The sequence below is a fragment of the Siniperca chuatsi genome, linkage group LG17 (assembly GCF_020085105.1).
Source record: "Siniperca chuatsi isolate FFG_IHB_CAS linkage group LG17, ASM2008510v1, whole genome shotgun sequence".
Taxonomy (NCBI): domain Eukaryota; kingdom Metazoa; phylum Chordata; class Actinopteri; order Centrarchiformes; family Sinipercidae; genus Siniperca; species Siniperca chuatsi.
In genome coordinates, this window is record NC_058058.1 from 19,456,449 (window position 1) to 19,476,077 (window position 19,629).

A 19,629-nucleotide genomic window follows, 5' to 3' on the forward strand; every position below is an offset into this window, starting at 1 on the left:
TGATCAAGCTTTGCAGTAGAAAGTAACTCACAAACTGGCTCAGCTCTGCAATTAGCAAAATTTAGTCTTGGTGATTATGCTTTTTATTATAAATATATATTAACAAAGTGTATTTCTGTCCTTAAGGCTTATCATAATTTCATGTTCCAATCTTCTGCATCTTTTGCTAGGACCTTTAAGTACACTTTCTTACACATGATCCTGTTTGGTCTCTTACCCTGGTACTCAAATCTGAACCCCGGTTTGTTCTGTGAATGGTCACTATGGAAATATACTGTAGTCTCATGGGAGGTGGTGAGAAGGGAGAAGGGAATTTCCTGGCCGCTGAATCGGCCAATCACTGCGCTTGTATCTAGAGGCCCATTACGTATCTCAAGGAAATCATGGTTGGCCTCGGTGGAGAAGTTGAGGAACTGCATGTGGGCTCCTGGGAAAAGAAGAAAGAAGAAATGTTGAGAAAAGGGTGGTAGGAAAATGAAAAAGAAATGCCATCTTCTTCCTGAAATGCTACTAAAGTACCCCTGCACAGGCTATCAGATCTAAATGAGTCTAACCATAAGTATCTACACCTACAAATGTTGTCATTCCACAATCCAGCCCTACAAGTTATATAATTACAAAGTTCTTGAGAGTGAAAATGCCAAAGTGTGGCACGCTGTAAGAGCCTCTTATAGTGCTCACCGTAACCAACTGGCAGGTAGATTCTCCAGGTGCAGTCACTGTTGCTAGGGTAGTTGCCAGGGAAACCAGGACTGAGAATCATGCCCTCCATCTCCTCCCGGATTCCACCACATTGAGCTGGCAGAGGGCAGACAAAACGTTTCATTAGCATCTGCAAACAGTGATTCCCCTAGATGAAAATAACATTACAAATATGGTTCAATACAATTATTTGTTTAGTGGGAGTCTTGAACAACTATAGTACTAGTAGAAAATACTTGCATGCAGTATAATGTGAGTTAGTTAGTTTTTTTGTTAAAGCATAGCAGAGGTAAAAGATTTAGTCATTTTGAAGCTAAATCCTAAAGCCTGAAAGGCTGAAGTTAGAAACTAAAGACTGGGCAAAGAAAATTCTTAACCCAAACCCTATTGTTTACTATCCTTTAGGTGGGTTCACATTGCTTGAAGGCAAGATTTGATTGTTTTTAATTGTCAAAGTGCTCCAATCCATTTTTAGAAAAAATGCTTTTAACAGATATAAGCACATTCCCCTACACATAAACCCTTTCATAATACTAAATATCTCCTTTCTCAATCAAATCAATGTAGTTACAATTTTTATTAGCAATGATACAAATGCTGTTAAAGAATGAACAGAATTCAATGTAAAAATGACCAAAATTGTAAAAATTATTAAATAGTTTAAACTGACATACAAAGAGCCACCATCTCATCAGATGGGCCAATTTATCTCACTATTAAGGAGCTCTGAAGCTCTTTTTTTCTACTTGAGATATTGAGGTGTCATATACTCTATCTTTTGCTGCTCTTTATCCTTCTCCTTTCATCATAAACCACTGACGGAAAAATGTTTCCCTGTAAAAAAGGTATGGAAATACTGAGTAAACGTGATGATGGGATCAAGAAAGATGAAAAGAGCCTCACACCAAAATTAAAAAAGATGAAAGAATGGTGAAACTAATGGTAAAAGAATGAGCTGACTCAAGAGGAGAAAGAAAGACAGAGGTACTGCAAGGAAAAAAGCAAACAAAGTGAAAAGTTAAGAAATAAATGGGATAAACAGCCGATATAAGTCAGAGGAGGGAGAAATCACACAGGGAAAATCAGGGTGCTGTCCCATTGTGTTTCTGTTAGGAATAAGTGAGGGTTTAAATGTTATCCTGTAGCAGCACAAAAAGCCTGAAGTAATCAGGAAACTGCTGACGCCTGTGAACACCATGAATCTTCCCTCGATTTCAACCAATCGCAGTCTGAGATGGAACTAATTAGGCAATAGTAGGTTGTTCCAATAAGTGCAACCCATTAGTCAAGGCACTCTCACAGGCAGGACGGCTTGAGGTGCAAAATGGAGAAGGAACCTAATGCAGTTTTATTCAGTGTGTAGGCTCAGCTTTGAAATTAAATATAACCTTTGCTTTGTTGTGCATATCTCCTATTTTCTAATGGATTCAAGAGCTAGATTAGGTCTGTCATACAAAGTGTTTCCATGTGTGAGCTGTGAAACCGTACTGGAAAGCTAAAACGTATCTTTTTCACCTATGGTATGTAGTGATACACGTCTTTGCGCACTACAAGTCTTTACATTGCAACCTTGGCCTGAGATGCTCTGTATAATGTTTGGAAGAGTTAACTGGTGTGCTTGGCAAGGTAAAGGATCTCCAAAGAAAAAAGTAAGAACGTATAAAAATGTAGAAATGAAACAGAGGGAGGGCAAGAAGGGAAGCAAATGAAGGAAAAGAAGGTATTTTTACCTATACAGAGAGGAGGTGGGTAGTTCCACCGTCTGACGGTTCCAGGCATACAGGTGATATGTGAGTTTCCCTGCAAGGAGCATCCGTGCACCGATGTGTGCACACACACAAACACAAAGACAAAAGTGCAACAAAGAACAGGAGATGAATTAATTTGTTTTCCCCACTGTCACTCATCTGTTGCTCCAATTATTTGAACCTGCTGCCTGTCTCCACATGACTTTACGTGGTGACTAAATGACTAAATTCATCTGAAGTGACAGAGAACAACAGAGAGGGAGCATTTATATCATAGCAAGGAACATTTACTGGTGCACTGTCAAAATAAGCAATACAGCCATTTTTCTGAAAGCTCTGCAGTTAAGTTTCAAAGCTAACTCACCATAAAGATAAAAAAATTATAATAACAAAAAAATGTTACATAAGGAAGGTAATGGACTAACTCAGCTGACCTTTTTCTGAAAATGTGTTACTCATAGTCAGAAAAAGCCTGGCAACCACTGTAATATAAGAGACTGGAGGACACCAAGACAACATGCTGGTGAAGACTTTTGAACTGTTATAATGCACTCTTTCACATGTCTCACTGATTAAGGACTGCTACAGCAATGGTTGATAATGACTTCAGATATTTTCATGCAAAATTCTTTGTCACGGCTATTTGACTAATGTCTATTGCAATTAAAAAATACAAAGCAAAACCAGTTTAAAATAAGGGAATGACATGAACCAAACTTAATATTTCTGGATGAGAACGGTGAGTGAGGACTGGTGGGAACACTTAGTCCTGACTTGAGTAGTGTAGAGTGGACAGGGAACTTTCAAATATAATTTGTGTGAACTACTGCATCCAGTGTGTTCCACATACGTCCCTGCTGCCTCCTGAAGCCCAGATGACTACAGTGGAAGCACTGGAGGATGTGAACAACACAGTGAAAGTGGGAAGCAGTGCAGAATTCTGAGTATATAGCACCACAACATATAAATTATAGGCAGCAGATGGAGGATACCTGTCCAGATATCTATCCTGCCCTTGGCCATACATATTTGAGCAACTTAAGGGGAAAACTGCTATGCATCATAACATCCAGGGTGGATGACAGAGATGAATCATAACAATCATCCCTTAATCTATAAATCCACATAGTCAATTTTCGCAAAACACTGAACTCAGCATATGCATAATTTGGTCACAGGAAAAGAGATGGAAAAAAGGCGTATATGTTCCCTAACTGGCATCTATTATGCTAAAATCAGAGTACTCCACATATTATTGCAAATATGCTTACACTGATTTAATCACATTAACATAATCAGAGCATGCAGTTCACTGCTGTAAATAAACTTCTATGACCTAAACTAAATGAACCAAAATGTCTGGTTACGTGATCCAGTCCATCCATTCAATGCGGTTTCATTTCTCTGATATTTTGCTTTATCCACTCCTGTAAAATGTGATCACTGCTTGAGGGGATAACTGAAGAAAAGGAAAACTGACAGGAGTGACACTGACAAAGACAAGAAAAAGGATAAGCATCAACAAGGTTTCACGGTCATTTATGACTAAACCATATCTGAAGCTAGGAGATGTTACCTGTAGAGTATATCCAGGTTCACACTGGAAAGACACCACATTATTCATCTGAAGACGCTCCCCAACCTTTATGCCATTCATAGGAACCACAGGCTCTGGACAGCTGGTCAGAGACACCGCTGAGGGGATAAAGAATAGATGAAAAAGACAACAGGGAAATAGAAAAAAGAAAGGCAATTTAATAATTACACAGCAAACATAGAGGACAGGATTAAAAATGACAAGTTATAATGCAAAATGTGACAAACATTGCAGGAGAGACATCTGACCCTGGGGAGAAAGACAACCAGCAAGATAAGAAATGTACTCAGGGTGTTGGTACTTTACATCAAGTGGTATGAACTGCTTTTTCACTTACTTTTGTATTCCAGCCTGAATCCAGCTGCAGACACACTAATATCAGAGAAAAAGTGGAGGTAGAGTTGGTTGGAGGTGCTGTTGAGGAGAGCTGGGACCGTGGTGCCTTGGGGAGAAGATTAATAGTGGAGTTTAGCAGTGCTATCTCCTTCATAGGCCAACCATAACTAACTGTATAAGCTACTGGCAAAGAGCTTGTTCTTTTTACATTTGCCGATTTAAGAGTGTATGTGTGTGTCTCCCTGTGTGTGTGTGTGTGTGTTTGTGCATGCATGCAGCAAAAATGCATGCCTGGATGATTGTTTAGAGGTGCATTTGGCTATTTGTGGAAGCAGACAAAGAACGGAGGCATTTGTTTCTTGTAATGTGTGGGTATGTAATCAGCTGATTATAAAATACAATTTTTAAAAACTTCCAAAAAAGAAAAAAAAAAAAAAAAAACTAAACATCACACAATAAAATCCCATGTTCTACAGATACTGTATGACCTAAAACCGGTCGTTTAATAACTCAAATTTGTGAGCCTGGCATTTCTCTTTCATCTCTTTACTTCAGGGTACATCTAACATTTACCTTTGGTTGTGTTCCAAGCACAAATAAAAGGAGAATTCCCTGCTGCTGTATCTTTACTACGAGGGGAGCAACACAGTAATAGATACTGTAAACAAACGTTCACTTAACTCCACACAGAAAAGGCTAACCTTTGTAGAAATGTGCTAAGATTTTGACATGGGAAGCTCAAACAGATAGGAATTCTGAAAATTCCACATGACTACAGCAGCTGCCTTTATGTACTCTTAATTTAGCAATGTTACAATGCCAATTGTGCCAAATGAGGGCCCCCATTTTTAGTACTGTATGTGTTGGTTAACAAATACAGTATGTGATCCAGGTCATAAGCTGTATGAAAATTGATTAGGCTATTATGCTGCTTCGACTACACTTTTGGCAGGTATAGATGAGTGATTTGAAAAATCAGTTTTATGTCTGAGGTTGTGGTGGGAGTAAACATTGAAAGCATGATGAAACACATGCAAGAAAAATAGATGCACACATACAAACACATGTACAGCAATACCTGAGAAGCTGCCAAGCATGGTGTCAGTGTTGTCTCCTCCGTCAAACACCTCCAGCGAGTCCCAGTTCTGCTCTGTGACGAAGCTGATTACCTGGATCTGAGAGAGGGAAGAGAGAGACAGAAAGAGGGGATGGAAGAGGAACAATATAAGCGAAAAGTAAAAAATAAATAAATAAAATAAAATAAGGATAGCATATAGGGAGCAGAGCAGTAACAGTAGGGTCAGGGGTGTGTATGTGTAGTAAGGTTGAAGATTAATGAGTGGGAGAAAACGACATAAAAAGGTGTATGTGAAAAAGGGACACAATAAAGAACTAAGAAGCATGGCCATTTGGCAAGTAACTACTCTCACCTTAAGAGTAGCAGTGAACACAGTGAACTCCTTGTCAAAATGAAAACAACATCCTCAACCACTTTCAATCCTCCCCTTTGTGCTCATTGAGAATTTCACAGGAACAATGTTGGAGTGCTTTGAAACGCTCAAATAACTTTATAAACTTTTTTCCCTTTTATACTGTTTAAAGTACATAAAGTATGAAAAATGAAATGATCAAAGTCATGAAGGACTTGCCACTGTTGAGAAAAAAGGTACCACATACTGTAAGAATAGCATTTTGGATTCTCACAATCCGGGTTGCCTACTTGATTAAAAACTTTGACTGCTGACCAAAGGAAGTGGTAGGCTTACCCCTAATATGTAAAATTTCCTGAGCACTTACCAATTAAAGTGAATGTGTGAAAGGAGCTAAACTGTGCCATCCTCCATTTTTGCTCAAAATCATCCATTTCTCCTTCATTCTTTCACTCTCTCCAAGTCTCACTTTCTGTTCTCTCTCACATCCATTCGTCGGGCCTCTCCTCTGTCTCTGATGGTTATAGATCGGATACTAGCCAATTAAAGGGGCAGTAGGGACTCTGCCGCATCCTGGGGAGACGACGCAGATCAGAGATTGATCTTTCATTAGGGGGCCATGGCAAATGTGCCGACAAGGAACCTCGCTCCTTTAAATTCTATTCTGGATCGTGACACTCCAATCTAATGTGTCTCTGCTAGCTGGTAGAAGGGGAGCAACAGTGAGAAAGACAGACAGAAAGAGGATAACGGTGTGAAAGAGATGAGGTGGAGTAGGAATAGTAGGGATAAGAGTATTCAGCTGCAGAGAGTCTAGACACTCTACAGTTAGCATGGGGTGTGAGGGTGTGTGTACAGTCAACTCTTTGTTTTTATTCTTGGTCTATTTCACCTCCAAGTTATTGCGATTAGTGTGTAGTGCAGCATGCTAAGTGCGCCTGTGGGCCATCTTGTGTATTTGACCTGCAAGGACAGTCAGCTGAGGTAGAGGAGCTAATAGCTGAGGGACGGCACTGAGGTCATTAGCCACAGAGGCTGAAGCATAAGCCTAAAAACTTTCCGTCAGGCAGATCCACAGGGACCTTGCCCAGGTTCCTGGTGGAGTTCCATCACACACGCATCAAAGAATAAGAATATGCAAACTGAATTAACTCCCAAGAAAGAAAAGCAAAGTAACTGAAGAGGCAATTATATACAAATTTATTTGAGGTAGTGCAATCTTAAGTTTCTGGTATAGTGATCTGCCAAATTACATTCTGAGCCTCTGTGAAGTCTATAGACTATCATTTAGCAGATCCCCTGTGCCCTGAGAACTGTAAATGCTATACCTTGATATACTGTGGGTAGCTCTGTTAATTAGCAATTGGTAAGCTGAACACATATCACCACACTGGAGCTTGTTGTCAAGACAACGCAGGGCTGTAAAGGCTACAGGCTAAAGGTAAATAAAATCTGTTAATTCCTTTACCAGTCTGACTAGAAATATTTTAAAAAAGGGTTACTCAATATGTTTTAAGTGAACAGACAGGTCACTGCAACTCAGAAGCAGAATTTTCATTGATGGAGACAGAATAGTTGGAAAATCTGATAAACTAACATACAGGCAGTAGGCAGATACAAAACTAAAACAGCACTTTAAATCATATATCTAAATCTATTCTGTATTGCATGCCTGTAAGTCTATTATTTTTTGTATTATGAAGTGCATTATTATTATAACACTGCTTACTTTTCGTATCTAGACGGTGTGTAGACATTTTTGTATGTCTGTAGTATAACTGCCAAAACCGGATTTCTCTTTTCCTTCCCAAAACACAGACTTTGACTTCTTGTAGCATCCAAGGTCTTTGACCTTAACAGCAAACACTTTGTCACACTTGGACTACTATCAGACTGTTACTTCCTTGGGTTGCATGTGGATTGGAAATATGTGATTGGATTTGGGATGGGTTAGGGGATGTAATGTATTTACACTCTGTTGTTAACAAAGCTGAATCTGTCTCTGATTTACTCATGAATTTAACTAATTTTTGCGCAATCTGATTATCAGAATTCTGTCACCTGGATGCCAGGTAGAAACTCCATTATACAAACCTGGATTCCTGATCCTTCAGGAACAGTGATCTTCCAGACACAGTTGAGGCTGTTGAGGTAAGGCTCAGGAAAGCCAGGAGATAAGATGGTGCCAGTTCGATGGGTCAGATTGCCTCCACATGGAACTACAGGAAAAAAGGAGGGGGATGAAAAGACGTAAGTCATATAAGCAGTGTACCAAAAGGATCATGGCTACAGACTGGATGTACAAAGATGCAGGGAGTGTAAGATTAGGTATATGCATACAAGCATGCATAATTCTGCACACTGACATGACTATTCAAAAATATGTTAATATTAATCTTCCTTCTTAATATTTTTCTTTCAGGACTAAGGTTTGTCAATGTTGCAAACAGGATGAAGGTCACATAAAAAGTTAACCAAAAGATAAGAAAAAAAATAATCCCGACTTAATAGTTTATTTAAAAAGAGAAGTTAAATTATCTTCACTTGGTACATTGGTTGTTTTAAGAAAGATATGATTTTAGGACTCACTAAAGTGAAATCATTAAATAACAACTACAATAGAAATGCACTTGACTACAAACCAAACACATTTACACATCTGGTGACAGCATAGGAGCATCTGCAACAGCTGTATGTAGTGTGTGTGAGAGTCTGTCTTTGTATATACAAGTGGATATCTCCATGTGAGTGTGTGTGTATGTCTGTGTGTATTTGTAACCCTCAGCAGCGCCTGCCACCTGTGTGCCGCGTGGCTGAATCTTGCTGTATCGCTACAGGCAATGGCTGGCAGCCCACATCTGTGTCAGAGTAACGTGAGTTTGACACTCAAGGCATCGAGTGGGAAAGACACAGAGACAGAAGGAGAGATGGAAAGAAAGAAAGAAACAAATAAAGACAGAAACCAAGAAAGAAAGCAAGAAAAACAAACAAACAAAATACACACAGACTGACTGGCAAGTGTATGCGTCTGTGTATGAGGCTCTGTTTGTTGTCTGTATTTGAGCAGTCATGCCTTACCTATACAGCTGGGTATGGAGCTGTTCCATTGTGCCAGGGCATTGGGAACTGTCAAACATTCAATGGCACTCGATCCCTCCAGCATATAACCTGGGCTGCACTCAAAGCGGATCACAGCGCCAACAGCGAAGTTGTTACCCATACGCCGGCCATTTCGGGGCTCAGGGACTGAGCTGCACTGGGTGGCACTTGTTCGTGGCACAGCTTTGGAGAAACAGAGTGAAAAACAGGGTGATTACAGGTGACTGTTGTTGATTTGAATTCATTATCTGTGACATCTCCAAGAAAATATAAGGCTGTTTTGCTCCTCTCTGTTACTGATAATAGCCAGTTCATGATATATTTTACAATTAGTTTTCCAAACACTACATTTTTTTTTAGGATTTTCTAAGACTTGATCAATGGAGTGATTTGTTAGAAAAGTTACAATGGGTGTCATTCACATAATGATCACTCTGTCTCCCAAATAGATAATACAAAATATAGTATTCAGCTTATCTTATGTTCAGCCTTGTGGTTCCTTCAGCTTACTTACAATAAAATACAAAAATTATTTATTCATTAAACTTTCTCCAGAGCTGCCATTGCCTTTGGATATCTGCAGCAAATGTCATTTCTGGTACAGTGCATTATTTAAGGAAAATAACAATTCAAGAGAAAAGTCCCTCTTAGGGGAATGGAAGATCAGGGGAGTTTAAGCACAACCTTTTTAACAGACTGCTATACTTCTACAGTGTTAATGCTTCAGAGCACACACTTCTGCCGACACACACACACACACACACGCACATAACAGCTGAAACAGTGGCTGAAGGTGAATCCTTTGGAAATCACTCAGCAAGTAATCTATTATGGAGCGGAACTGTGGCTGTTAGAATAAAATGAATCCAAAAGAAACAAGGCAGTAGGATTTGTTTGTGTGTATTTATGTGTGTGCCTGTGTGTTACACACTTACCCTGGTAGACCAGGTGGAATCCTCTAGAGCTGGATTGTCCTTTGGAGGTGAAGCGGATCAGGATTTGGTTGGAAGTTGCTAATGGCAACGACTCGCCTGAGATGGGGAAAAGTTAAAGACACAGTTTGTAATGTTCAGTTTATATTTGTGTGGGTACACATCACTGTTTCTAGCTATATAATTACCATCTAATCACCTATGCAGTTAAATAACTAAAACGTCCTGCATCCATCTAGTAATTCAATTTAAGTGTGAATATTAGTAACTATTTTAGGGACTCAATCTGTGTCCAGCATGAAACTTCAAAAATGCAAGTGATAAGAAACCTGCTAATGATTGTGTGAAAGAGGACATACTGCAGGTCTCTGAATATGGGTATATTTAGAAGCTATGTTCATGTACAGCATTGCAGGAAAGTGCAAAAAAATAGTGTGTAGATATCAGATTTCAGTGAAAATCTGCTGTTTAGTCTAGAGCAGTCCTAGGTGATGTTAGACTTTCACTGAATGACCTACTGTGATGAAAATATAACATGCTTATAAGGCTTTATAAGGCATACTGAACATGGTATGCATAAATGGCAATTATTAAGATTATCCTAATATTTTACTGTCATACGGGACTTTGCTTATTAGCTATATTTATTGGAAAGCCAACAATTTCTTCAGCCCCTTGTGACTAAATGAGAGTCCGGATTATTGCCACAGATCACAGTCACTGATCATCAGATCATCGTGTCACAGGTACAGCTGAGTGTCTGACTCCAGTATATCAAGTCATGTTCTGGGAGCTTAGAAGCTGTTTTTGATCAACATATGAGCATTAAACCTTATGTCAGTTCACTGTCAAGTTCTTGTTTTTAGAAATATTTCTAATTAATGGTTAATTTCTTTGTCTTGTCCCAGCTGGACTATTGTAACTCTCTGTACACATCCACAATTAACAAATCATTACTGGAGAATCTGCAGCTGGTTTAAAGTGGTTCAGCAAGACTCCTAAGTGCTGTAGAACCAGCTGCAGAGATCACACCTCCCCTGGCTTTACTTCATTGACTGCGTGTGAAATATACAATCAAATTCAAGTTTGGTTTTATCACCTGCAGTGTAAGGCTCTCCACAATCAAGCTCCTGCTTACATTCAAGTCTTAATAGCATACTGTACATGCAGGACTCTAAGGTCACCTGACCAGGGCTTAGTGGCTGTCCATCTGTCAAAACTCAAGACCAAGGGTGATCGAGCTTTTGTCGTTTTGCTCCCAAAATCTCTGACTATAAATCCTCAGAGTATATTTTATTACTGAAAATACTGATATGATTGCCTGCTATCCTCATCAGCTTATAGTGTAATTAAACACAAGGTATCTACTGTGGTGGAAAACTATTTGTTGAATGACGTAGAACATGTTACAAAGTGTGAGTATCTCTGTCTCTGCCTCGCTGTGTTTCTCTCAGTGTGCTGCTGACTGGCTCTCTGCAGTGGATCTCATTACTCTGTGTCTGCTTGCTGTCACACTGTAGTGGGAGGCAGACGTGCTTAACCCCAGAGGCAACATCTGTGTAAGTGTCAGTGAGTCTATCCTGTGCGTGCATGTTTTGCTCAGGCTTTAGTGTGTAAATATTTCTGCGCCTTTAAGTGTAGTGTCCTGAGATAGCTCCAATGGCACATTTTCTCAATGCGTCATCACCATGACTGTTCGAGTGCCTCTGTAGGATCCCCAAGGCATGCTGGGTAGTTTATTAGAGGAAGCCCTTCCTGCGTGCTATCATGGTGACAGTGTTTCATAATTTGCTGTGCTCGGCAGGTATTCATCCAGACAGATCAAACATATGTCAGCATGTAACTTATCAACCCTCTGGCCACTTTCCAATCCAAACCACTTTGCCCTTAAAATGATCCTCTATGCTGACATATGAAAGACTTACAAGGACATATGACTTTGGCTGGAACTCAATAGTCAGTGGTGGTTGTTGGTGTGCACTGGTTCAGATAGAGCAGTCATGGGGAAAAGAGATTAACGATCCAGCTGTTAAACCACAACTCAAACAGGTTTAGAGTTAAAAACAGAGTTAGCCCAGCCCCACTGAGCTAGCATGCTTGCAGTGGAACAAACATGCACATTAGGGGACAAACTTAAATGTAGTTGAATTAAAATGGATTCCCTAGTCACACTTAAAATGAGAAGCCAAGAGAGCGACAATTGCCTTTTTTTGGAAATCAATTTAAAAAATTAGTCTCATTGATTTCTTGATTCAGTCCTTTTGTCCTTTCAGCCTACACGACACTGTCTCTTTTCCTTTTCTAATTCCTACATTTTATCAATCACTTATTCAACTCTCCCTTTCCTGTCATTTTATTCTGTCTGTCACCTCTGATAATTCATAATCACTGCCTTTTCTTCTCAAAAAGAGTGATTTGCCTCACCAGACATGACAGTAATGAAAACATACTGCCAAATGCTATACTGAGACTATTTTAATTTAATATGCTTTTCAAGGTCAGCAAAATCACAGCAAATGGCCTTGTGTTTGGACTACTGTGCTTTACCATGCTTGACAAATAATGTCCTGCCAACCACTAAAATACTCATTACCTGACTATATATTTACTGCACATAATGACAGCTTGTATATTTAGACTGTATGGGTGAATTTATTGCTTTATAAGCTTGCAGATGTGTCTGTTGGTCGATTTGTGAGCTTCAGTGGATCTGTATGGTAGATGCAGGTACACACTTCTGGACTATGCTTAATTCATATGCCTGTGTGAACTAGTTCTTCAGCAGCACTGTCTGTGTGTGGTAAACATCTCTCTTGCCTTGCCAAAGTGTGTCAGCTCTGCTCTGCCATGCCTGGTTAGAGAGCTCTGTGAACCCCCCGCCAGGAGTCCGCAGTTAATATAGCGTCCTGTTTATTGAGCTGTAAACTGGATTTTCTGAGGATGGTCTGGACACAAACCAAAGTAATCATTTTGCTTTTGTCAAGCCACAGGCCTAGGGCAGGCTGAGATCGAGAGCTGCCCTAAACTCACACACCTTTTCACTTGATCCCCCTTGAAAAGTCGAACCTAACCTATTCAAGCTATTTCTTTTGTAGTCCATCAACACAGTTGTGGCATTTATCACATCCATGCATCTGCAATTTTACAATACTGTTCTCCTTCACCTTCTCACTTTTAACCTTATAACAGTCATCCTTTTTGCTTTTCTCCATTATCTCGCATAACTGCTTTATTCAGTTCTTCTATATTTGTGTATGTGTGCTGGACTTCTTTTAATTAATTAAATTGAACTAGGAGGACTATTTGGGCAGCCCTCACTTCATTTAGGGACTAGTTTAGATTTAGAATTTATCTTTAGGAGTAAGGATAAAACTAAGATTAGGATTATGCTCAGATAAAGGTAAAGAACATGATCAAAGTAAATTTAGGGTTGGGGCTTGCACCTAGAGTAACGAGCCAAACTGTTTCTAAAATCTTAGAAACAGTTTGGCTTCCAGGAATATAGTATATCATTGCTTGTCATAGCAAACTATTTCTCACCATAATTTAATTTTAACTGTGAATAGTTAATCAGAAATGGGTGTGAATGATCATTTTTTGTTGTCATTCTTTAATGTTTGTTGGCTTATATGGTAATGTTTTTTAATAAAATTATAAATCTTAAGGTACTACACAAATTTGTGAGGGCATGTGGCCATCTTTATGGTGCTTATTTGAGGTCGTTACTGCATGCAATGGCATAGGAGGGGGATCCGGGCAGCGATTTTGGAAAGGAATTAGACAGACTGTGGCATAAATACACAGCTGCAAGCTGAAAAGTTAGAAGTTAAAAAATAAATAGATTAACGTAATACCCATGCTTTAAGGTTGTAGTTCACTATTTATGATAGTTGCAGGAATATTAATGGAGCTTTGGGTAGGTGTCTTTATTTCAGGTCTTGCAAAAAAGCAGTTCTTTTTCTTGATGAAAGGGAGCGAGGAAACCCCTATCTTATTTCCCTGGCTTAAACCCGGCACACAACTGTTTGTGTGTGTGTGTGTGTGTGTGTGTGTGTGTGTGTGTGTGTGTGTGAGTGCACTTGTTTGCCTACATAACTGCATGCGCATATATCCTAAGAGTTGACGTGTGTTAGTGTAATACCAATTCCGATGTATGTGCATGCGAGTCTTCTTGAGCCTGTCTGCTGATATGTTATCCCTGAGACTCTTTAAGTTGTTGTTGTCACTGTTGAATTGTTTTACAGCTCACTGGAGCCCACCTGCAGCCACAGCAGCTCTGCCTGTGTCAGCAATTTGTCTCTGAATGTAAATGGATCTTTATGAAAGAGATAAGGCTAAGACAACAATAATTTTAGTCCCCTGTCATGTCAAAAAATAATGGCCAGGAGATCAAATAGTCAAATTGCATTTGCTGATTTGTTACACACTGATGCTGAATATGAAACAAAAGCTGTACAAGTGTGTACTTCACTATAAATAGCTTTATTTTCTAAAGCTTGATACCTGCTGAAATATCCCCCATAGCAGCTACCCACAAATGTGAATGCATACAGGCATTTGAATGTGTGTTTTTGTGTACCTGTGTGCGCTCCAGAAAGGGAGCTGAGAACACGGGAGTGCTGTGTCGCCCCATCATAAACCTCCACAATGTCATTCAGAGCTGTCTGGAAGAAGGCGAATTGACTGAAGACCACTAGAAAAGACAGATATGGACAGAAAATTGACATCAGAAAAAAACTAAATTAGCTGAAATTAGTGACTGCATCACAGTCACACTGAAAACTACAAAATCCATTTGAAATGACACAGAAAACCCATAAAAAAAGTACTGTGTAGTATCCACATTCAAAAGAATGTTATCAACAGCACTTTCAATCAAAATTTCTTCTTTAAAGCAAAGTGGATAATACTGCCAGTTATGACAACACAACCAAAAACTGATATTACACGACTAGATCAGCAATCCTGTCTGGGCTTGATGGCTTGTCAGTAGATGAAAGGCTTTGCCAATGACAGCCAATCTGTTGCACAATGTGCAGCTAAAGCTCCACTATGGAGCTTTCATCCTTTCAACCCACCCTTTCTACTGCTATTGCTGCAACATATTCAGCCCTTTCACATCTAATCTACAGTATGCCTAGTTTACGTGTTGCGAATATTGCAGGTTAAAGAGAAGGATGAAGAGGATGAGGGAGAGAGGGTGAGGACAGAGGACTAGTGCTCTCCATTAGGTGTGATGGTTGGACCTATTCTTCTGAGTTACACTTGTTCAACGTTACTCAGCATCTGTTTTCTCCTGATAAACTTTAGTGGTTTCCTTTATTCGTACTTCTTCATCTCTAACTATGATAAGGGAAGTCAGTGGTTGCAGTGACACCCACCCTGTCCTCTGCTTTGAGGAAAATAACTAATAATAAATAATCATTAGGGCTGGTACATCAGCCTAATGAGAAGCGGCAAGAATGGAGGCAAGAGGAATTTTGGCTCTGCACGACAAAGTGTGTTACCTTGGGCCTTGCTGTCATTTTCCAGGAAAATGCAAATGTGGACTTTAATTATTTCAATTTCCTCTCTTGCTTTGACTTCATTAAGTGAAATATGTTGCTGACAGGATCCAAGAAGGATGGGTGGCCAGTCATTTTGGAGCAGCGCGGGACCTTCGAATGGGAGTCATGACCTCGACATTCAAAAAACTGGGGTGAAGTACCCCAAAGCCAAACACATGCCAGCTGCTGCTGTTTGGTGTAATTTAACAATGATAGGACTTGAGCTTTCCCTTAGAGAGGCGCTATGCTGATAACTCATTATAGAGCCAGAGGAAGGAGAAAAGGAAGCAGGAGACAAAAAGAGAGAAAGATAGACAGAAATTGAAGCAGAGAGACATTGTGGGCAAGTAAGCGAAACATGTTTGCTTCTGTATTTGCATGTTTGAGCTGTGTCACACGTCTGCATTGTTTTGCTATCTGAATAATTTGCTGCTCCTACAGTATCAGATCACATATTGGAAGCAAGCTGTGACCTTTAAGATGGAAATGCCAAAAAGTAGTGAAACGCCAAGAACTCTGGATCTTCCAGACACCAATTATTTTTTGGTGTGTGTGTGTGTGTTTGTGTGTGTGTCTGAGACAGACATATTGTATGCCTGATGTGAAAGACAGTGATTAAATTATTCCACCAAAAAAAACATGAAAATATGTGTATGGCAATGAGGCAGATGGATATGGGAACTATCAATCACTGTGTGATTTTACTGTGTAGAAAAAAAATGCTTTCAGTAAACCTCTGACTAAAGCACTTTAATTGCAAGTTAAGAATACAGTGTGTGTGTGTGGGGGGGAGCTTTTACAAGTTTTCCACAAACTTGTTGTCTCCTACGCATCTGTCTAAGAATATTCAGGTGTGAAAAAACTGTTCTAAACTGTCTTCTTACTTTCATTAGTTTCCACAGTGAAAGCATTTGTAGAATTGAGTGAGGCACTTGAGTATAGTTTGAGCCTGATAAGGGCATTTTGTGCATTATAAAATAATTGCACATAATTACCCACCTGTACAGACTTATAGGCACATACATATATGCACAATTCAAAATATGCTAAAATCCTTGGCTTACCATAATCCTTGGGCACAACCACAGAGTACAGACAGGTTCGTGCACTAGTGTAGTTGCCAGGGTAACCAGGAGACAAGACCACTCCCTCCAAACCTGAGTACTGTCCACCACATGGAGCTAGAGAGAGACACAGAGATGAGACAAGAAGAGACAGGGCAAAAGGAGAAGGAAGGTGTAAAGCCAATAGTGTAAGATTCCATTTCTCCCTACCTCCTGCTTTTCCATCCCCTCTGTTCCATCACTCCTAAATTACTTTTCTTGTCTGATTGGGCTTTGGGTGGAAGATGTCCCTAGTGTTTGCCACAGTGAAATTGCAATGTTTTCCAAGTGTCCCTCTGGGTTAGCCCAGGTGAGATGAGGCCTGCATCTCCTCTCCTGCTTAAAGCCCCTAAAAATGCTCTGCGCGTGCTTGTATCTTTGTGCAAGTGCTGATCCCATGTATGTGAGTGTGTGTTTTGCTTCTGTGTGAAAATGTGCATGGTGTAATCGTGTATTACACATGACATATAACTGAGGCTTCACACTGTGAGAGCCAGATTCGGTGGTGTCGGGGATCTTTTACCCGCTTTCCAGAGGAATATGCACAGCGTGTGTTAGTCATGTCGTGGGAATGTCAGAGAACAGGTAGGATGACGCAGGTTTTGTGGCGAGTGTGAGGAGCAGATATGCAAAATAAGAAGCTCTCTTCAAACTGCAGATTAAATTAAAGCTACACCCTCACATCTATTAACATTAGCAAAACCCACACAGCTCTACACATATACCTGTAGGACACAGCTCTGCAAAAACCACATAATCACAAATGCGTGTTTACATGTGATAAATCTATAAGCACTGATGTGGTTTGTGTTCCTAACAACCGTCTCCAGATGTCAGTGTTTACCAATGCAGATGGGTTTGGGTTTATTCCAGCTCGGCTTGCCGTCTCCTCCCATGATGCAAGTGAGGGTTGGGTCTCCCTCTAGTGTGTAGCCACTGTCGCAGTGGTAGGTGACAGTGGAGCCCAGCTTGAGGTCGGCGCCCACCCGTGTCCCATTGCGCACCAAGCCCGGCTCGAAGCAAGACTCCCTGGGGTTCTCTGTGGAGGGAGGTAACACGGTGGAAAATCAGCAACAGAAGGGAATGCGTGTTGGTATTCAGTAAAAGGAGTTTTGCATCAAGCTTCAGCGATGATACTGGAATAGAAATTGTTTTCTGCCTAAGGTTCCTGATATTCTCGGATTTCTTACTTCCTTTACTTGTTCCCTTTTCCCCGCTACTCTGTGCCTTCCTCTTTCAGTAAATATATCTCACTGACTGCCACTTTTCTCTCTAGCCCTTGACGGTGCCCTTTCATCTGTGGCTGCTGGATGTATGTATGGCTGTGGAGACAGACAGGCAGCTGATTGAGAGTGGCATTGCTCTGGCCCAAGGTCTGCTGACTGCACACAACCGCCTCTCACACAACGCTTCGCTGTGCAGTCAACTAGAGAAGACAATGCACATACGCACACTTTCTCTTGCAAACACACACACACACACACACACACACACACACACACGACACTCACACCCACACACACTGTATCTAACCACATATCAATCACCACTCCTGAGGTCGTAAGAAAGATGTCTCGCTCAATCTACCATCACATTGTTCTTAGGTGGAAAATATGCATGTGAGAGGAGGCCTGTCAATTTGGCACACTTCACACCCTTACAGCTAAAATAAACATAGGAAAAATGCCAAATGCAATTTAGCTCAATCTTAAACACAGTCCACTCTAGTCTCACAGCAAACTTCAGTATCTGATGACTTAATACACATACAAAAGGGAAGGTGAGTCAAATGTTTTGAAGGAAAACTTCAACCAACAATTCAGTGCCTAACAAAATATCTCAGCTAGTTGAAAGAAAACTTTAAATAGGAAACACTTTAACAATGGTCATATTTTAAAAGCATCTATTTGTAAAGGTCAATTGTGATGGCAACAAAGAAGACTCTGGTATTTACAGAAGCCATATCGTTACCTGTCTCAGAGTTGATAATGTTAACTTCACTGGAACCACTTTTCTGTGTTTATTTTCTGTCTAACTTAAATAAAGAGGACCATCATGTTGGAGATGATTTTTACATTAGATTTTTTTTCTTGTTCCACCATCTGCCATTCAGCGAAGGGTTCAATTTGCACTATGAACAACAACCTCCTCCTGTTGTGTACCATCAAACAAATTCCATTTGTGCTATAAAACAAGAATATTATGTACAGTAATTAAAACAATGCATATGTCTAACTAAAGTTCTTATGATTTATTGATGATAAAATGTACATGTAGCGCCTTGGATAAATGCCTGGTTTCTAATCTGAAAGCTGGGGAACTGCTGACCAGACAAGAGGCTGCCCTTCATGGCTGAACAGAGTGCTGGGGCCAGGCATGTGGTCTCTCTGTCACCCAGGGCACCTGTTCTAGACAGGTTGAGCCCTTTCATGGGCTGATTTAGACCTGAACCTTCCCTCACCGCCTCCTCCATTAAACCAGCTGGCAAGAGACAGCAGATGCATGATGGATGTAGCAGGCATTAGGTGTGGACTGACCCTGGACACAAGCTAGCGGTGAGAAGGTCGGTCACCGCAATGAAGATGGCCAATTTAACAAGCCTTGTCCTGGGACTTTAGTAGGTGTGAGAGAAAATGGACAAGTGGCATCATCTGTTTTGGAAAATACTCAACGGAGTTTAAGTGATGAGATGTAAAGTGATAGTGAGCCTAGGAGTTGCTGAAGGTATTGGATTAGACAGATGTGCGTATGAGAGTGCTTGTATGTGCGTTTTTTTTTTTCTTTCTGTTTGTATCTGTCCATGTCTGTGTCTATGCGTGTTATTCAAATGTGGCTCAGGCATGGAAAGTTTTTGCCCACAAATTTCCCTGGAGAGCCTAATCAGACATGGCCAGAGACACAACGATTGCTTGGTAAAGAGGCTGACAGCACCTCAGGCAGATTTTGTAATGCAATTTTCAGTGGCGGGCTGACCAAAATACTAGCTGGGCCAACTCGTCAACTTGCTGCTTCCTCACCAAACAGACCCAAACCCACAGCCAAACATGCTTTTGTGCCATGTTGTTTGTCTGAAACTGAGGAGGTAATTTATGTATTATTTGGTTATGGTTCATTAGTGTGGAGAATTGGAAGTGGG

At 40.3% G+C, this 19,629-nt stretch overlaps 1 protein-coding gene across 1 annotated transcript in view; it reads right to left on the bottom strand.

The window, feature by feature from the left end:
- Window positions 1–19,629, bottom strand: part of csmd2 (CUB and Sushi multiple domains 2) — a 232,329-nt gene that overhangs the window by 55,117 nt on the left and 157,583 nt on the right. Inside the window, exons 31-42 of the mRNA XM_044171930.1 lie at window positions 17,338–17,532; window positions 16,455–16,571; window positions 14,424–14,537; window positions 9,848–9,943; window positions 8,892–9,095; window positions 7,908–8,032; window positions 5,462–5,558; window positions 4,385–4,489; window positions 4,027–4,145; window positions 2,433–2,502; window positions 682–798; window positions 218–427 (exon numbers count right to left, since the gene is read on the bottom strand). Coding sequence (XP_044027865.1) covers window positions 218–427; window positions 682–798; window positions 2,433–2,502; window positions 4,027–4,145; window positions 4,385–4,489; window positions 5,462–5,558; window positions 7,908–8,032; window positions 8,892–9,095; window positions 9,848–9,943; window positions 14,424–14,537; window positions 16,455–16,571; window positions 17,338–17,532 — 1,569 coding nt within the window. The remainder of the gene's footprint in view (window positions 1–217; window positions 428–681; window positions 799–2,432; window positions 2,503–4,026; window positions 4,146–4,384; window positions 4,490–5,461; window positions 5,559–7,907; window positions 8,033–8,891; window positions 9,096–9,847; window positions 9,944–14,423; window positions 14,538–16,454; window positions 16,572–17,337; window positions 17,533–19,629) is intronic.